Raw genomic sequence first — 20,215 nt, forward strand, 5'->3', positions numbered from 1 at the left:
CGGAGCTGGAATTCCTCACATAGCTCTGGTCAGGACGAGCGTTTCAGGCCCCCTACGACCGACAGAGTGACTCCATCTGTCGAGCATATGCTGACGTGGGGGCTGCTGCCACACTGTCTCAGCGCCGAGCTACACACCACCTGACATATTCTAAAGGAGGCAACTCCGTAAGCCCCGCCAGCTCATTGTGCTTTCATATTTAACCTCTGTTATACACTTAACCTTTACCTTTAAGCATTTAGCAGGGAGATGAGACGAGGGCGGGGGGGGGTGAGCAGCTGTAACAGGCCCCTCACACTGGGGGAGCTGTTTGTTTTCATGAGAACATATCAACACAAATAAGGCGCTGGAAAGAATGGGATTCATGTTACCATGACCTACTCATGATCGCTATTTTGAATATGAAAGCGGCACACACAGGAGCCGGAGCTCTGAGCGTCCAGGAGCACCTGTTAGGAAACATGCACATGAAATTCTGCAGAAACGTAGTCATCTGCGTTCCACTGACTCACCATCAGTCATGTCCTTATACAGCTTCAGACCCTTCACACTGCTCCTGCTGTGAGCCAGTCGTCTCATCCTCCGGTTTTAGCATCTTTTTTTTTTTTTCTTCTGGATGAAAAAATGACGCAACTACCTCAGAGCAAAGTGATGTTAAGTGATATCAGTGTGAGATTAGTTTGAAATTTACCTTTTATATAAAGAAAAGTTCACATAAACTGACACTAATCAGGCATCTTGTAAATAACCAGATTAAGACTCCATCCCTTTACTCCAGATAAGCCTTCCATGCTTGTTTCCTGTTTACTTTCCACTCATGCTGTGTCTGTGTGTAAGCCCAATTACCCATGGGTGTCAGAGGACACTATCTCCTCTCCACCCCCCCTTGATATCAGATTTGAGGGGGGGTACAAGACGTAGCGGCGGCAAGGAAGAGCTGCAGATTATTCAATGACTCTGGCGTGTTCTGCAGGTCGACATGGAACATTTGGCTTTAAAAATAGATCAGTGTATAGACCTGCCAGCCTGATGTTCTGCTCTTATAAAGATAGGCATTTATTCTGAAGGGTTATTAATGATAGTCCTGCCCTGGCAACTAAGTGGAAAGGCATGTTGTGGCAGCCGAGAATGCTCCTTGTCTGGTCATCGGTGTGTGGAAGCGGAGGCTCGGGCCGTGCCGCGGGGAAGTGGATGTGGTATTAACAGCAGGGCCGGGCTGGCTGGCGGATGAGGGATTGTGCAATCGTATTTGCAAACAACACTTGCGCTCTTATTCATAGTGCCCGTGTCACGTCTGTTATTTTTACCTGCTGTGACGTCCGAAAGGAGGAAAGCAACAGAAACAGTGGGCTAAAATTAGTGGGCTCTAAACCATTCAAAATGCTAGTGGGTGCCACCGCGCTGAATGACCACCTCTCTCTGTGTGTTTTGAAGATAATATCTGCCCCTGAGTAACAACTGTCTTTATTCTTACAGCCCTTTAAACATGTATTCACTCACTCTCTTTCTTTCTTTCTTTATTTGTGCTTTTCTGTTTTTGTTTTGTCTCCATAACATCGTTATAATTACATTTCCTCAATGAAAATGTTTTGTTTCTTTAGCCTCTTTTTGACTCTGTAAGTGTGTGAGATAGAGTGTCGAGTGTGTGTGTGTGTGTGTGTGTGTGTAATTCGGCCTGCTCGCACCACCAGCTGGTTAATTGTCCCCTGGTCTGGTCCAGTGGTAATGAGAGCGACTCAATACCAGACAAAAGAGACGGGCTTCACTGGGAGACAGCAGCTCATTGGCTGAGTCTGTGACAGCCCCCTCCCCGCATGGGCGCCCCCTGACCGATGCACGCCCACCCTCCCCTCTCTCCCACCCTCCCTCCCTCCCTCCCCTGCTTCCCCCACTCTCCTCACTGCCGCTTGTTTTCTCCAACTTGCATGCAGGCCAAAACACACGCTTACTCCTCCATGCCAAGCCCAGTCCAGAGAAGCTAAGAACCCCGGGTGCTCGAGGCAGAAACCCAGAGCAGCGAGCGAACACAGAGAGGAAGAGAAGAGAGAATCTGGCCATAGCTAATGCTCCTGCCTCTGTTCTAGCTGGAGGAGACCTTCCTGTGGATCTATCAATGACTTCTTTGTTTGGTTTGTTGCAGAGTGCCCCCTCTTTCAGCCCCCTGGAAACAGCCTCCGACCTGCAGCAGTAGTAAGTCCACGCTTCTCCTTCTTATTCGGACACTTGTGCTTTGAATCTTGCCTCTTTTCTCCCAGGATATAGATGATAATTTAAGACACGTTACGAGGATAAATGTCAGTGAGAGATTTCTCCACCCTGTAGAGCTCGCCCGCCTACAGCAGGGGGGACTCCTGCTTCCTGAGGAGATCCTGTTAATAAGGCAAAAAGCTACCAGAACAGTGTGTCCTCTGTGTGTGTTTCATGGTGTTTTTAGAGGGGGTGGGTGGTTGTAGTGAGGAGACATGGCTGCTATGTGGCGATTTATTTAAAGACAGCAACCTGGATGTCACTGGGATAGAGGGAACTCGCACAGCTGCTGCATAACTTAAAAAACCGTTATCTCAGTCTGAATGGGTGTGTGTGTGTTTGTGTACAGAACTCCAGCAGCTGGATTATGAAGGATGATGCCAGCTCACGTTAAGACAAAGCTCTCGATCACTTTTGTTTTCTGTCTGCCGAGACAGGCTGACATCCCCTATTTTTGTTTGTGCAATAAAATGTAAGGAATTCAGGAGCGGGCCATGGTGACTGTCTCTCGCTACAGTCCAGAGGAAAATAAAATAAACTTCTCCCTCCTTTTCTGCTAAGAACTTTCCATCTGCTGCGATCATTATATCATCCTGGCCAAGTTTTTGAAAACAGATTCCTGAGCCAACTTTTTTTAATCAGCTGATTTGCTGTTAATTTTGCGGAGAAGTCATAAACTGACTTCTCTCAAAGTAACATATGTTAAAGGCAAGATGGTTTTTTTTCCTCTGGAGTCAGGATTTTCTTGTAAACACAATATTCGTAAAATGCCGAACCATATGTGCCTGTGTGGTGCCTTTAGATGAATGAATGAAGGTCTAAGTAGATGTGTATGTTCTCAGGCCTCGGTTAGACGCCCCGCTGTGTGTGCACGGTAGTTATTCTCACAGAAAACGCCAGAAAAAGCTGATATTTATCCCCACAATAGAAGCTGTCATCATAATCCAGCTGTAGCAATCAGCTTGCATCACTCCAGGTAAACTTTACACTCAACCTGCAATAAGCACTGTCACTGCTTCTCTCCCAGGCTGCTGATTTCACCAGAACTTCCCCCAAGACATCGACTTAAATCTTGCATGGCACATTTCCTGTATAGCATTTGTGTGAATTCTTGTGAGAAACCTAGAACCAACATGATTTTAAAGGCTCTCCACAGTCAGCAGAGCACATGTTTTTTTTCCCTAGGAGCTATGAAAGAGCTTCTTGTTGAGGTGGGAGACAGGGAGAGTAATGTAGCCATACATTTATGGAAGCTTGTAAAAGACATTTTCCTTCCCCTAAAATAAGGGTTTTTATTTCCCCTACATGACACTGCAGTCCGTGCAAATAGAGGAGCAGCGGGAGTAACACATGAGCGGGGTGATAGGGAGTAAACCTGAGAGTCGTACAGGTGCATGGCAGGGGTTGATGCACCATGTGGGAATGTTCAGGGAATATTTATAGAAATGTGTCCTGTTGGCCTCTCTGCAATGCCAAGATATGTGTGGAAGCTGATGCCTTCTCTCAACATCAGCCTCCGAATTCTGCAATCTCAAGTTTGGCTTTTTCTGTCTCTGATTATTTTGTCTCCCGCAAGTCTGCGGAAAAGACAGGAATTACCTCAAGATATGCTAAATAAGAACCATATGACAGCTCATTACTCAATCTGAGTGCCTCTGTTTATCATAAAAAACGTGCAACACAACTCCTCGACTGTGTTTAATTAGCTGTCTGCGTTCCTCTCGCCGCCGTCTAGCTCCTCGAGCAAGTCCGGACACAGCGAGGTGGAGAAGGACAGAGGATCATCCACAGGCGAGCCCGCGGCTCCAGAATGCGACCGCCATGTTTACAAGAGCGTCCTGGAGGGCGGCGACATTCCCTTACAAGGTCTACGGGCCCTAAACAAGCGCCACGGCAGCTCCTCCTCCTCTAAAGGTAGGAAATCAGCCACTTTACACATGGAAGGTGTGTGTGTGTGTGTGTGTGGACGTGGATGTGGGGCTAGACAGTACAGCAGGCCGTTAAAAGGCCTTTCCTGCTGAGACAGAACCAATGAGTTACAGACTCTGATGTTGGACCGTGTCAGACAGGGATACATGTGTTTCCGTTTACCTTTCTGTTGGAATCCACACATTTTCTTTGCTCCCAGACCTCACAGCATTGGCCCGTCACCTCGCAGCATTCATTCCCCTCCGCAGCTTTTGATTTATTATTGATGCCATGGGTGTTTTCATCGAAACGTGTACTGGCCATCTGCTTTGGAAAACTCATGCAGGGAGCGAGGTTGTCTTGCTAAGTCGATGGAAGCTAACCTTGGGGATTTTCCCCCCCTGCCTCTCCCGCTCTCGCCCTCTCTCTTTCCCCTCGCTCTTGCTCCAGTTGTGAGCGGCCAGTCGCTAGGCAGGCTTTAGGGCAAGTCTCCAGAGCGTTCCAGCGCCAGGGAGCGGGGATGGACGGAGGAGGGGGACGAGCGAGATAAACAGAGCTCTGCTCCTCGCAACCCCCGGGCCAGACAGGGGTGAGATAAACAGGAGGGACACAGAGGGTGGGCAGGCATGAGGAAGTCAGCTGTCAGTGTGAGGTCAGGGGCTGGAATGCCTGAGCACATGGCCTGGAGGAGGAGGAGGAGGAGGAGGAGGAGGAGAAAGGAAGGGACAGTGTGACCTAATAGGTGTCATTACAGTACATCTGGAAAGACACACAGCAGATGTCAAAGTTAAAGTTTGGTTTATTCCCACATTAGTAACTAAATATGAAGGAGTCGTTCATGTGAGCAGTCGACAGTACATCAAGACAGCTGTTGTTTTAGCTTTTACCCAGACGAACCGTGGAAAGACGCAGTAAACGGATTTGGCGCTCCAGTCAAATGACTAGCACGCTCTTTCATTAGCCTCCTGCCAGAGGCACCACCTTGATCATTAGAGTCACTCACTGTTCGCCACACACAAGGTAAAGAGAGAGAGACAAGCCCAGAAACCAAACACTTCATCATGTGTTTCTGTCTTGTGCTCAAAAAAAATATCTGTATAAATCTTTGTGTTTTTAAAGACCTGAGTCTCCTCGAGGGGCCCGAGTGATTAACTCCTTACTCACTACTTTCCGTGGATAAAATATCGCGCTTACTTCCTCAGTGTGTGTTTTCTCTGGCAGATACCAAGGCGACAGATGGATCACTCGTGCTACAGTAGTGTTTCGCAGCATGTGAAAGTGTCGTGTCATTTCCCGGCTCCATCTGTAGCAACATACTACAGCCAAGGAACTGACACGAGCATTTCTCAGAGGTCGTTAACGGTTGTATTTTATCGGCGAGGTTGAGTCAGGATACAATGTTTTTTTAATTTTATTTACAGCCGTGCAGAGGGCTCACTTCAGCTGCCTGTCTAATTGTGTAGAGTAGAGGTAGAGGAGGATATATGGAGGAGGTTAGAGCGGGACATGCAGCAGTTGTTTTTGAATTATATTCCTATAAGACGCCCAACATCACATGACATTTCATGGCATATTGCTGTTTTAAAACTTTCTGTTTCACTTGTTATGTTGCTGCTAACACTGATGCTAAAGCAGGAATCTATCAGACAGTAAATTTCATCCTTGCTCCATTTTTACAAAGCATAATCCCTCACTGCAGTACCATGCTGTTAGTATAAGTCATCTATCACTTGATGCTCAGTGCATCAAGTCTGCTTCCTCTTCTCATCTACTTTTGATGGAACTTACTTTAGAGATGTGCCTGACTCTGTTTTAGTGTGTATGTGTGTGAACCTGTGACCATTGTAATCTAATATGTTGTTTATTCTGTTGTCCTGCATGCTTGCCAGTGGATTATAAAGGTGGGAATGGCTATATAATTTCACCCTGCTCCTCTGTAAATAGTCGATCGGTTCTTGCCAGTAATGCAATAGGTAACCAGTGTAAGAGTAAGAAGCCTCTCTCTGCTGCCAAAGCCTGCATACCCCAAATCCTGCCTTCTAAGTTCAAGCCCAAGCTGCTGCCGCCCAGTGGTGACAGTCAGGAGAGCAGGACTAAAGCTGTCAGGCACCCAAAGGCCCACAGCTGCGAGGACCTGTACACCGGGCCATGTGACTCGGACTTTGCCGGAGCAGAGGAGACGGAGAGCGGTCAGTGCTCGGACTCCAAGTCCAGCTGTGGCGGCGAGTGCACGGACGGCCTCAGGAATGTTTCCCCCGCCATCAGGAGGAGCACGTCCGAGTTTTCCAGCCTGTACAGGAGCATGCATCACATCCAGAGGCCCAGCTCGGTCGGCTGCAGCCCCCACGGCAGCGTCCGGAGCCTGGCCTCCCTTTTTGAGAAGACGAAGGCCGACGGGGGCGAGAGGTCAGAGGGCGAGGACGGGGATAACATTCCACGGGATGCGGTGTCGTCACGGGTCAACGAGTTTGAAATGATCATCCAGAGGTCCAGCTCGGCGCCCAGCCGCTCCTCCTCCCTGCCCACCCTGAACTCCAGCCACAGCCACAGCCCCGACCACGTCCCCGCCCACCTCTACATGGCGTCTGCGGTGTCAGCAGAGTCCCTCCTGGTGGCCGACGCCGCCCAGACGGATGCCTGCTCCCCACCGGAGGCAGAGGGCAAGAGCTCCGGGGAGGAGGCCGTGTCGCCGAGCAGCGTGGCGGTGGAGGAGGCCGCTTCCTCCTCGGATGACGGACACAACATCAGGGCTGAGTCGCCGTCCAACACTGAGGCCGAGGTCGAGCAGATCTTCAGTAAAGGCTCCCCAGAACTGATCCACCAAAACGACGGCGCATCAAAGAGTCCGGTAGCACGGCTCACAGCGTCCCCACCGCAACACAACCACCTCCACCACCACCACCACCTCCTGCACCACCTGAACCACCAGCTCCTCCTCAAACCCAGCAAATGCAAAGGCTCCTGCCCGGCCTCCTACACCCGCTTCACCACCATCCTCAGGCACGAGAGGCAGCAGGCCACGACCCAACAGGAGAGGCTGCCGCCCCCGGAGAAGAAGACCACGCTGCCCGGAAACCTCTTCCTCATGGGCCCCACTCCCTTCAGGCCGCGTAGGAACCTGCAGTCCCAGCAGACTCGGAGAACCCTGTTAGCCACCAAGGTGACTATGAGCACCCAGAGGCCCTGCAGCCTCTCCCCCGAGCCCAGGCCTCTGATCCCTCAGCGCCTGTCCTCCCTGGAGGTCTTGGAGAGGCTGAGTAACGGAGAAGGAGGCAACACTGACCACCTGAGTAACGGGCAGGGCTTGGACGCCAACGGGAACCTACTGCAGCCGCTGGCAGCTCACCGCAGAGGTGGCTATCTCCATCACCTTCACCACTGTCACCTCCTCCTCCTCCTTCCTTCTGTGGTCACTCATTTACCTCGACTCTCTCTTCACCTCGTGTCCCTGTGTTTTGTGTTTTTGTTTTTTTCCCCTTCCACAAAAGCGCTGCCGCCGCCACTCCTCCATCTCTAGTCTGTGTGGTGTTGTTTACAAAGTGACAGGGAAGCCTCCATCTCATTCTGAGTGTGCTGTTTTGGTGCTCTTCCATTTTCACAAACGCATCAAAAAACGTCACTGTAGGAGGTTCAGGCCGCTTTTGGTAACGTATATATCTCCTGTCGACATCAGATTTGAGTTGTATGCAAGAGTGCTGGAGCCTGCATAAGCATTACCCCGATTCAAAACCTTAAACTACAAATCCCAGCATTCACCTGTAATGTTTAAGCAGGATATTATACAACATTGCATACGCTCTCTCAAACTGATGCCTCACCATGTCTGTATTTCTACTTTATGATTTATTTTTCTGCTTTTTTTTGGGGACTGTTCACGTCTGCCATCTGTCATTCTCTCACCATGAAGGGTTTGTTTTAGCTTTAGCCGGTGCTCGGAGCATCAGACACAAACCTGACACATTGACGATAGCTGTTTCCTCGTGGTTAATAAGGAGAAACTTCAGTAAACTGATGGATGCTGGTTGGTTGATCAGTAAAACACATGATGTTTATTTGTTTTCTTATGGCCGAGAAACAGTAGGTTTCATGTTTTCCCTCCTGCATATATTTTTTTTGTGTTTTCATGAACACACATCGGGTCATTCTGTGTTCATTCCTCTGTGCATGCAGGATTACATTTGGCTTTTTTTGATGTGTGTGTGTGCGTGCATTTTGTTTTTAGTGCCTCAGAGATGATGGTGTTCATTTAAAGCATGCATGGTCGTACAGTAGTTATGATTCTGTTGACTGGAAAACCAGGAGGAGGATTAAGGAGTTGACTTGCAGTATCATCATCTTGTTATTGGAAAGTTTGTTGTTGTTGTTGTTTTTTTGTTCTTTAACATGATTATGTCTTTGAAAGGTTGACGATGAAACGGCTTCACAGCGTAATCCTCTTTCTGTTTCTGTTCCAGACTCGTCCCCAGCTCACGGGGAGAGCCAGGATGAAGTGCTGCGGAGGCGTCACGGGGACAAAGAGGTGAATTTCCCTTAAAAAAAAAAAACCCAGACTTTCTCTTTAGCGAAGAGAGCTGTGGAAATCATATATTATACATAAGAAAGAATGAATAAAAGAGTAGAAGCGACCCATCCGTATCTGGAGGGGACAAACGGTTCAGTTGTGGTTTCCTGGCAGAAAATCTTGGAGGAGCAGCGGCGGCTGAAGCGGGAACAGGAAGAGGCTGACACGGCGTCGAGGCGACACACAGGCATCGTCCCGACGCACCACCAGTTCATCACCAACGAGCGCTTCGGAGACCTGCTCAACATCACAGATAACACAGACAAAAGGAAATCGGGCGTTGAGGTACAATGCAGGGCTTTGTCTTATCCTTCTGTAAGCAGAGGAAAAAAGACGACAGATGCTTTGTCAGTTTGTGTGTGACTCAGGCTGCAGGGGGGCGGGGGGGGTGGCAATGAGGGTGAGGAAGGGAGGGGAGGGAGGGGAGGGAGGGGTGAAGGGCTTGTCAGCAGGATTTTTGTAGACACAGATGGCTTTCTCCTCTAGGTCAAAAATTCAGAGGGTGAGAGCGGCGACACAGAGGAGAAAATGCCGTAGATTTCCACTCTGTTCACCCATCATGTAACTGCATGTAACAGAACTGGTACTAGTTGTGTTTACCAAGGTGTGTCCGCTTCTCTGAGAGAGTAAACAACCCCACAGCAGCTTCTAACTGGGCATGCTCCATAGGATAAGTAACCCAGTCAGTCACAAGCACGTCATTCCCGTCATTGCTGGAATATTTACGTCGGGCAGATTTTCAGCAACACCACAAGATCTTTATGAACACCGATCAGCCACAACATTAAAGGTCTGACCTGTCGGGGCGTGGACATGTGACCTCTGGATGAGTCACAGATGCTGGATCAGATTCAGGATCTGGGGAGTTTGGAGGCCAGGTCAACACCTGGAGACATTTCAGAGCAGTCTTTTGTTCTGTGGCAGGATAGTATCTAGAACTAATACTGATATTTAGGAGGATGGTGGGTGTCAAAGTCACTTTACATTAATGACAAATCACCAAAAAGATGAAGGTATATATATATTATTATATATATATATTATGAGATATAAGAGTGTTTAGTCCTTTGGAAAAGTTTCATTAAATCTTTATTTATAAAATAAGAGTAAATCAAGCTTCTTCTTTTTTTCAGAGAACTCCAGCCATGGCTCGCTTTGACTTCAGAGCAGAAACTCTAAAGTAAGTGGAAATAATCAGGATTCACTGCAGTCCATCCAGTGATGTTGTAATATCGCCTCCACCCTGTGTATTTTTACTCATGAGCAGAGGAGGCTTTACTTCAATGATTACTGGCTTCCCTTTTTGACTTGGAGTATCTCTGAGGTGGAGCTGGAGCCAGAAAATCTGACAATTCCAGGAAATGACTGTTCAGAAAAGCAGAATAAAAGTTAGAAAGAGTTATTGGCAGTGTGAAGCAGCTCCCCTGTCTCTAATGATCTCTTTTGAATATTTCTAGGGAGTTACCGTTTCAAAAGGGAGACATCGTGTACATCATTCGACAGGTGGATCAGAACTGGTTCGAAGGGGAACATCACGGAAGAGTCGGGATTTTCCCTCGAAGTTACGTTGAGGTGCGTGTGTGTTGTTGTTCACATTTACTGTTATGATATCTGATATCTCAGGATTAGAATTTGGTGGTTACAGGTCAAAAGGTCAAAGGTTAAAGGTCACCGTGACTGCATGAAACACGTATCTGGCCATAAGTCAAGAAGTCATCCGCCTGTCGTGATGCAATTTCACACAAATGTCACAGTAGGATTAAAATGAGGAAGTGAGGACATTTTATATCCAAAAGGTCAAAGGTCAATGTTCGGAAAAAAAACTCTTCTCGCCGTAACTCAGGAACAGATGGAGAGATTGTGACATATCAGAATCAGGATTTATTGAGCATGTTTCTCTCAGTGATCGTTCACACTAATACAGCAGAACAACAGCAACAAAGTCAAGTAAAATCTAATTTATTTCCTGCAACTTGACAGGTTGGCGGAGTCGTACAGCCGCGAGGCAGTAATTCTAGTCTGTAGCTGCGTTGTTAAAGATGTTTTCCACAATATGAGCCTCATTGTTCTTTCAGTTTGGTTTTTTGTTGTCTTCTTGTTGCAGCTCCTTCCCCCCACAGAAAAAGCCCAGCCAAAGAAAAGTGCCCCAGTTCAGGTCCTGGAATACGGCGAGGCCGTCGCCCGCTTCAACTTCACCGGGGACACAGTGGTGGAGATGTCCTTCAGGAAGGTGGGAGGCGGGAATTTGACTCAACACTGATTGTTAATTTGTCCAAAGAGGGATTTTTTTAACAGTATTTCTTGCGCAGGGAGAGAGGATCACGCTAATCCGTCGAGTCGATGAGAACTGGTACGAAGGCAAAATCTCAGGCACCAACCGCCAAGGCATCTTCCCCGTCACCTACGTAGAAGTGCACAAAAGACCCCGCGTCAAAAACGGCGTGGAGTATCCCGACCCTCCCGTCAGCCAGTCGCCACAGCGCAGCACCAACGCCTCTCCTCAGGTGAGGACTCAGAGCCAAGCTGGACTGGGTGGGGGTCAGTCCTGGACCAAGAGAGCTGACCCAGATTCTGTGCTTTCTTTTTTTGTGTGTTCAGCCATCTTGAATTCAAGTTTTTGTTTCATCTTTCGTTTCCTTTTCTTCCTCTCATCCCTTCTTCTTCCTGTTGCTCTAAAAAGCTGTATCGTAATCGCCTCACCACCTCCCCCCTGCCCCTCCCTCGCTCCCCCCGCCGCTCCGTGTCCCCCGAGGTCCACGCCGTCTCCTCCGAGTGGATCTCCCTGACGGTGGGAGGAGGGAGCCCCCCCGCCGCCCCTACCCCTCCCCTGCCGCCGCTGCCCACCGTGTCCTACCGCTGCGGCGAGTACCTGCCCCCGCCTTTCTCCGCCAGCCCCGTGCCTCCCATCACCGGCAGCCCGTACTGCGTCTCCCCCATGGCCTCCCCGTCCGTCTCCCCCCTGCCCCCGCCGTACCCGCCCAGACCCAGCTCCACCACCCCCTTCCTCACATTCACCCCGCCGCAGGGCGAGGACTTCCTGCTCTCCCCGCCCTCCCAGCGGCTGTCTCGCAGCGTCAGCCCCTGCGGCGGGCCGGTGCTGGAGGGCTGGCTGAGGGGGGAGAAGGAGTTGACAGAGGGGGAAGGCACAGAGGGGGACAGGGGCCGCGCAGCCCGGGGCAGCAGGCGAAATAGCCCTGCAGAGGTATCTCCTGCATGGTGTGTGGTGTTGCATCTCAGGCTGGAACGTGGGCTTTTGGCCACAGTTTGATTCCCTAAAACGGATGAAGTGCTGAAGACGTGACTAACTTTGATTTGACCTGGTGTTGATTTTTGAATCTGCTGGTTTAGTGAAGTCAGAATAAGTTTGTTACACCGCTTGAAGCTGCATGTTGTTGTGTGTGCTCCACTAACACGCAAATGATTTACAGTGTTTGTCTACTTCTATAAAAGACTGAAAGGGGAGTTACTGCCCTTGCATTTCCAGGGTTTATTTGCGAGCTCGAGTTACTTTGTCTTCATAAAATTCAGCCTATGGTTGCATGTTGTTGTTGTTGTTCCATACAGAGGCGTCATAACATGGATGCCACTGGAGGGTTGAAGTTTATTTAGGACAGTGACATATTTATTAGTGAGTATTTATAGGTTTCACGTGTTGGCTTCTGTTTCAAAAGCTGCTGCAAGGTTGAAATTTCCACCTACGTGGAGGTGCAGCCTGACTGTCCCTGAAGTATGACAGGAATTTACAGCAGGTGGATACGAGGAGCGGTCACCAGAGGAAAGCGATCATTTTGAAATGTCAATGAGGCTCATGGGACTTTTTTTTTTTTTTTTTTGCGTTGCAGTTTGTGAAGAATGAAGCCGACCATCATGGGCGGAGCTCCAGGAGCCCTGTGATGCTGTTTGACATCCAGGATAACAACAATGTTAACTCATTTGCGGTAAGGTGGTACAGAGTGACTTCATCTGTTTAACTCATCACCTTCAAAAATCCATTTAACTCATCTTTAACTCCCATGATGTCCTCCATATTTGTGTTACATGTTAAACATGTGAGATATTAGAGGGCTTCCTTTTATTAAAGGAAGTGTTTGATATTTTAGGGAAATATAATTTGACTTTCTTGCTAAAAGGTAGAGGAGAAGGTCAGTATCACTCTCACAGCCAGCTAGTTTTAGTAGCATAAAGACTGGGATAAAATCCACCTCTCAGCACCTTAATAATAAACATGATATATCTTGTTTGATCTATTTAGAGACGATCCTAAATAATTCATAGGACCTCTTGAACAGCCACTTAAATCATCTAAACAACCTATAGAACAACCTTAAACACCTTTAGAACCACTAAAACATCCTAAACTATCTGTAGAACCTCTTCATTGACCACTTAAACTTTCTAAATGACCCCTAGAATACCCTGAAGGGCCTTTAGAACCACTAAAACTATCCGAGAACCTCTTCAGTGACCACTTAAACTTTATAAACAACCTTTAGAACCACTAAAACATCCTAAAACCATCCATAGATCCACTTAAACCCTCTAAACAACCCTTAGAACGACCTTTAGAACCACTAAAATATCCTGAGAACCTCCTCAATAACCACTAGAACCTTGTAAGGGATCCCTAGAACCTTTTTTAGCTTCTGTAAATAATGTACTGATGTCAAGCAAAACTTAACTCTACTTTTATCGCTGTTTTCCAGCCGTTATCTGGCTGACAATTGGTCGACAGATATGAGAGTGGAGTCAATTTTCTCATCTAACTCTCAGCAAAGAAAGACAATAAGTGTATTACTTCCTTTAAACTTCCCTTTAATTCTGCATGTTCACACTCAACAGTATCTTGTAAAAAAGTGAACTAATATTTCATGTTTCCTGTCGACATGCTCTCACTCTGGTGTCTTGCCTTTTCATGCCTCTCCTCCCGGGCTCCACCAACATCTCTGCTTTTTCCTCCTGGCTTTTAACGGATCACTCCCCTTTTCTTCCTCGCTACTTACCGGACTTCCTGTCTCCCCCCCCTCCTCTCCGTCTAACTCCTCACCTTTCAACCCCCCACCCCTTCCTTCAACTTCACCTTCCGGGACTGTCGGTGGGCCCGCTGTCTGTCTGTCTCTGACGACTTCACCTGCTACTACTACTAGGAGGCAGTGTGTAATGAGATCTTGAATATAGCTGAGACCTCGGTGAGGTACTGCAGCACCCTGTCCCACCACCCTCATGACTCTGTCCATAGACTGCACCCCCACCCTAGTAAACAATCTTTCATCATTTCCCAGCAACCCCAGTCCCACAGCAGCAGTCCGGAGCCGGGTCGTCTCAGCTGTGGAATGTGAGTAAGCTCTGCGTTTCAGTTCCCTGATTTCACATTTTTCACAGTCTCCTCTGCTTTTTCTTTTTCGTTTTTTTAACGAGCGTATCCTCTGGTTTATCGTCCAGTTTCCAGGCTCTGTACAGTTACGTGCCGCAGAACGACGACGAGCTGGAGCTGCAGGAGGGCGACCTCGTCAGCGTCATGGAGAAGTGCGATGACGGCTGGTTTGTCGGTATGTGACGCATTAATCCATATAGGGTTTCTGCAGCACGACAGCAGAGAGCTGCAGGCGTGCAATGTGCATGCTCAGGCCTCCTGGAGAAGTAGAGTCATCTTCACTGTGTCACATCCTTCCATATAGGGTTTCTGAAGGATGACAGTGGATGATTGACTGTACATGCTTGGGCCATTTTAAATATAGCTCCGATGTGTTATTCCAACCTTTAGGGGTGAAACGACGCGTAGCGATTCAGATAACGCGACGATACGAAAAAAAACGTACCGCGAAGCGACCCATGAAGTGAGTGCAGACCGCTCGCTCTCCTGGTGACCTCTGATCAGCTGACCTCTGATCAGCTGACCTCTGATCAGCTGACTGAGTGACTGTAGTGACAGTTATAAAGACGTTATTTCCTCTGTGGCAGCAGAACATGTTACAGCAGCTTCACACACTCCTGCAGGTTAAACTGAACTAACCAAAGACTTTTAAGGCGGATTAACTTGGAAAAAGTTACAACCTCTGTAATGAATGAAAACGTAACTGAATAAAATATCAGACAACTCAGGGGAAAGAATATTGAGTTATATTACGGCCAATACAGTTCCTTTCTTTCGCTCTTTAATCTGCAGAATTAATTTTTACATTTTAATGTGAAACAATAAAACAAACAGTTGTTCGGGCAACAAGAGATTTTATTTTTGCAGTTTACAGTCAGAAGGAATAAATCAGAACTCTAAAGGTCTTGTCACACACAGCACAACACGAATAAAGAACGCAAAAGAAAGCAACAGTTCAGGCCTGAAGATCTTAGATTGTTTTCTTTCTTTCTTCATTAAATATCCTTAGATATGTCGAACTGAATCCTGAGTCGACTGTATCATTATACACCCACCAGCCTTTTACTTTCTTTTTCCTGATCAGCGTTTCTCTTTCTCTTTCTCCACAGGAACCTCGAAGAGGACAAAACAGTTTGGGACTTTCCCGGGGAATTACGTGAAGGAGGTGAAACTGTAAAGACGTCTAATCTGGCTGTAACACGCGGTTGCCTGTCAAGCTTGGGAAGTCATTACTATCACGCATGGCTGTTGGTTTAGAATAGTCGTTTATCCAGGCGAATCCATTTTGTCTGGGGGTGGGGGAGGCAGGGGAGAGTGGGAGGGGGGTGGCAAGTGATCAGTCCGGCCTGAGGTATGTCAAAGAGCACGAGGCGAAGACGGGAGGCGGCTCACTGCCCAAACCTCGATCACATTTCACACACTTTTGGTGACAGAAAACGTCCATCTCCACACGCAGGATTCCTTCTATCACAAATCTAGCTTTTACTGTACAGATAATAGCCTCCATGTCATTTTACAGTACACAAGTGTTTACGTAGCACCTCAGTCTTGGAGGGCCCGGCAGCAGAGCGGTGTTTATGGATCAAGGAGAGGATCTTATTAACCTGAACTGGACTTTGGAGGATGCAAAGAATGCATATTTTGTGTGTGACGGAGCTGTTTGTCACGAGCTACCTTCCAGGACCAGAGGTGTTTAACAAGATTAGCTAAAAAAAAGATTTAAAACCTTCAGTGTTTGGAGTCTCCTCAGTTTCAGATTTAAGAATTTGCCTTATGTACGACTCACTGTAAAGTCAGTATCGGCTCCTTTTCAGTTACATTTAAAAAGCTTTAGATACCGGTTCAGTATTGCCTTCATTTTCTATCCAAAGGTTGTTATACAACAGTTATTACAGTCATGTGCATGACTAGAAACAGTAAAATGTTGAAGTGTGCTTTTAGCTTCTCTTTTTCCTCACGTCAACAACACGTGGACGGTGTCGCATGTCTCGTAGAAGCTGTTTATTTGTCCTCCTCTGTGTGTTTGCTGATGCCTGTGAGGTAGCTGCCTGGCTTCAGCTCAACCACAGGACAGGCGTGGTAGCACTTAACTTCCTGTTTGGTGATTTAGGGAGATCCCACCTTAAAGAAGATAATAGAAGATTAATCAGCGACGACACAGCGTTTGAAGTGAAAGCCAGAGAGGTGTCTTAGAGAATAATCATACTGATTTTTTTTAAAAAAGATTTTAACCCGCGCCCTTACTGACAAGACTGTATGTTTAGCCATGTAAATGTGTACAGAGAACTTTAAGAGGCCTTCTAGATATGGCTGCATATTTTCATATGTGATGACGACGACAGTCAGTGGATTGAAAGGACAGCATGCACTGAGATCGACAAATCAAATCGGAGCATGAAACCCTATCATGTTAACGTAGAGGAAACAGAAGCGATGACAGAGCTGCTCTCTGAGCTTCGTCTTCCACCTGATGGAAGAGACTGGTTTGAATTCGGTTATCAAAGCATCAGAGGAGAAGAGATCTCCCACATCTCCAGTAGTAGCTATTGTTTATTCATCAGATTCCTCGTTGTCATCGATGTGATCATCAGTCCTGTCAAATCGCACTTTCTCAGCTCTTGTCACGACCTGCTCCGAGCTGCAGGCGGGTGTAGTTTGTAGGGAAATTGCTGCAAAAGTATTTTAAAAGCCAGATCCCGTTTTTTTCCCAGTTTCCAATCAAACGGTGCCAGACTATCAGCGATCCTACCTTTTAGTGTAGCTCTGACACACAATCTGAGGCGCCATGTGAAGAGTAGACAGATAAAACAGTAACACTCTGTAGATTTAAAGGCGTTTGTTTACTATGACTTTGTTTTTATGCACAGACAAACCAACCACAGACAGACGAAGTGAAAACTCGAACGTTCTTAAAAACCTGCTCAAACTTAACTGTTTGAGGAAAAAACAAACGTTCAGCCGATTCAAACGTATCTCTTGTCATTGCTAACCATTGTTAGCATTAACAGTTGATAACAACGCTCTACAAACAGATAAAAACTGAGCAGTACCATGTGTATGATTGACTTTAATTAACATTAGCAGAGTGCTCACTGTTGTTGATGTGAGAATTCTTATGTCGGGGGTTGGTGGGTTTTCTCCGACTTTCTGAGTTGGAAATACGACTTCAGGGGACGTTCCAGTTGAGACTTCTGTCTAGGAATTCAGAAATTCCTACTTGTACAACTTGAACGCACCACAAAAACTGACCAGACCTCCAGACTCCTCTAGATCCCAGTGTGATCCACAGATCCAGATAACGTCCAGATGAATCCCAGGACAGCAGAACATTGTATTTCCTCTTCGCCTGTCAGTGATTTGAATGTTGCTGATCAATGAAGTTTAATAATCAATGAAGTAAATTAATTTAACAGAACTCAGTAGCAGTGTTTCATCCTCTCTGTTTGCTGAGACAGAACCAGGTGTTGGTTAACAATCCTGCCAACATCAGCGAGGAATTATTGTCTCAGCAGGATAAAACAAAACATAATATATTGTGGGTTTGCTTGATGTAACGTTCAGGTGTTTTGTTACACCACAAAGCATGTTCACGTTGTTTTTCTCTTCTGCCGCTGCTGGCTAAACATTTTTTTTTTCCTGTGTAACTCCAGCTCCTCATGAATGTGCTGATCAGTCGGGAGTCTGTTGGTTTTTTCTTCCACGACAGAACAAAAGGAGAGAGGTGTTGTTCTGTCTCAAACAAATAATCACTCAGTTTAGGTCGTTTCTGTGATACTGTGCTCTCTGTAAAACATCACAGGATGTATGAATGTATGAATATATGAATGTGGCGCAGACTGTGTACACATAATTTGTATAAAAAAAGAAAAATAAATCTTGAGTGACTGAGCAGCACGGCACAAGAAGGACTGTAAATATGTAAAATAAAATATATACTGCGAGCGACAGGAGTGTCTCGGTGTCTCGCAGCGGTTTATTTACCTGAAGGATTTTTTTGTTTGTTTGTTTTTTGGCAAAGCACAGAGTGGAGCATTTACTGAGCACAGGAAGTTTGACGCATATGAACATTACGCTGCCATTTGTGAGGATCATAATGCCTTATGTCAGATGCAAAAATCGTGCCTCATTTTCATTTAATTCTTGTTTTGTTTTTTTGGTTTTCGACTCTCACTGAAATGTATCCATGACATATTTAATGTAACCATGGTTTTCCCACAAGTCCTAGTCTCTGTGATTGGGAGAACATGTACTAAAAAAAACTTGTCTGTGCAAGTACCTAAAAAGTGTGACACAATGCTTCAACCTTAATGATTAATAATGATAAGAATGGACTAGTTTAATGGGACGCACAACCCGCAACAGGTTTGGTTGGTTTGTTTTGCTTCAATTTGCAGTGCTGTTACATTGACAATATTAAAATAAAGATACTATCTATACACTGCTGTGACTTCGGTATTATGCAATATTTAATAAACCATTTAAACCATGTGGTGTGTGTTTTAATTTCTGTCATTTGCACTTAGTGTTTTTACACTGGTGTTTTTAAACCTGGATCTTGTCTGTCAACATTATGGATAGGTTTCCTACAGATAGAGGCCTTTATATTAAAGAGGAAGTTCCTTTTTGTTTAACAGGAAACATGCTATCTTTCAATACCAGACTCCATTGACAAAAACAGGAATTTTACCAGGCAAGAACACAGGAGCTACTGGAATACCACTGCCTCCATTTATTAGTTTTTTATGTTATTGTGTTTTACTTGAATTTATGTAAATCATCTGAATACTTCTACTACCTCAGAAAGTCACACAACAACACAAACAAACTTAACTGTTTAAGGCAGCAGCCCATGTATTCTGCTCGGTAAAATTCCTGTTTTTGTCAATGGAGTCTGGTATTGATATATAGTGACGTTTCTGGTTAAACAAAAGAGGATTCCAGAATCAGCACTTCCTTTGTTTTTATTTAACAATCAGGGGCAGATGTAACTCTCACTTGAAAAGATCTTGTACATTATTAGGGCCTCACTTTTAAACAGTTTCAAGGACACTTCTGGTCCAGCCTGAGGGCCTGTTGTAGATGCATGTAAACCCCCACAAGAAAGGACGTGTTTCATTCAGTCTGTCTGCTTTTTTCTCTCCACTTTCAGCAGAGATCCTCTGGCAGGAATTCAAGGTTTGGGAGCGGCACATTCCACATCCTGGGATTTAGCTCTACCATAAATGGTAAGCTCGCATATAACACGGTGACGTACCGGCAGACCGACATCCCTTAAACAAATACTGGAGCTCATCTGAGAGGAGCACGAAAAAAGAGAAGAGGGATCACTCTGCTCTGCTTTCACAGTACTTTATCACATGGAAAGCTAACTTGACAGAGGTCAGATGGATAAATTTCAGTTGTTTATGTCAACAAATCTCATGAAAACATCAAACTTAACAATGTAACCCAACTGGGCGTTTGTCCATTTAAATGTACATCTGCCAAATTGCTTGTTTTGTAACTGACATGCTCGGATTGTCATATGAAGTATCTGACAACATTATAGATATGATTCCTACAGAGACAGACCTATTTATTAAAGAGTAAAATCTTTTTTGTTTAAACGGAAATGTTTAATGTTAATGTTGTTTGTGTTATTGTGTATTCAGATCATGTACACAAGTTAAAGTACCACACAATAACACAAACAAACTAACAGATAGAGGCAGTGGTATTCCAGCAGCTCCTGAGTTCTGCTTGCTAAAATTAATGATTTTGTCAATGGAGTCTGGTATTGATATATAGCGATGTTTCTGATTAAACAAAAAACATATTTATCTTTAATAAAAAGATCTATCTCTGTATGAAACATATCCATAATATTGTCAGGCACTTATAATAACAATCTGAGCCCGTCAGTGGCAAAAAGAAGCAGTTTAATGGATGTATACTGGTGTGGACAAAGTTGAATTAAATTGCACTGATTCCAAAGATTTTTGTCCCCTTAAATCATTTACCCAAAAGAAAATAAAGAAAATATAAATAAAGTTTAAATAAAGCAGGTTTAAAACTACACATATAATACATATAATAAATTATTATTTGATTGTAAATTCTTTAAATCTGTGAAAATGAGTGAATGCGGA

At 45.8% G+C, this 20,215-nt stretch overlaps 1 protein-coding gene across 1 annotated transcript in view; it reads left to right on the top strand.

Annotated features, from left to right (window-relative positions):
• The window catches only part of LOC108886258 (sorbin and SH3 domain-containing protein 1), a 41,646-nt gene extending 23,071 nt beyond the window's left edge, over nucleotides 1–18,575 (top strand). The window contains exons 14-27 of the mRNA XM_051076809.1: nucleotides 2,141–2,190; nucleotides 3,983–4,161; nucleotides 6,045–7,508; nucleotides 8,610–8,674; nucleotides 8,831–9,001; nucleotides 9,850–9,896; nucleotides 10,174–10,288; nucleotides 10,821–10,946; nucleotides 11,026–11,220; nucleotides 11,397–11,918; nucleotides 12,559–12,654; nucleotides 13,861–14,048; nucleotides 14,156–14,262; nucleotides 15,197–18,575. Coding sequence (XP_050932766.1) covers nucleotides 2,141–2,190; nucleotides 3,983–4,161; nucleotides 6,045–7,508; nucleotides 8,610–8,674; nucleotides 8,831–9,001; nucleotides 9,850–9,896; nucleotides 10,174–10,288; nucleotides 10,821–10,946; nucleotides 11,026–11,220; nucleotides 11,397–11,918; nucleotides 12,559–12,654; nucleotides 13,861–14,048; nucleotides 14,156–14,262; nucleotides 15,197–15,264 — 3,393 coding nt within the window. The 3' untranslated portion in view covers nucleotides 15,265–18,575. The remainder of the gene's footprint in view (nucleotides 1–2,140; nucleotides 2,191–3,982; nucleotides 4,162–6,044; nucleotides 7,509–8,609; nucleotides 8,675–8,830; nucleotides 9,002–9,849; nucleotides 9,897–10,173; nucleotides 10,289–10,820; nucleotides 10,947–11,025; nucleotides 11,221–11,396; nucleotides 11,919–12,558; nucleotides 12,655–13,860; nucleotides 14,049–14,155; nucleotides 14,263–15,196) is intronic.
• The last annotated feature ends 1,640 nt before the right edge of the window (nucleotides 18,576–20,215 follow it).

This window comes from Lates calcarifer, linkage group LG16_LG22, assembly GCF_001640805.2.
Source record: "Lates calcarifer isolate ASB-BC8 linkage group LG16_LG22, TLL_Latcal_v3, whole genome shotgun sequence".
Lineage (NCBI taxonomy): Eukaryota > Metazoa > Chordata > Actinopteri > Centropomidae > Lates > Lates calcarifer.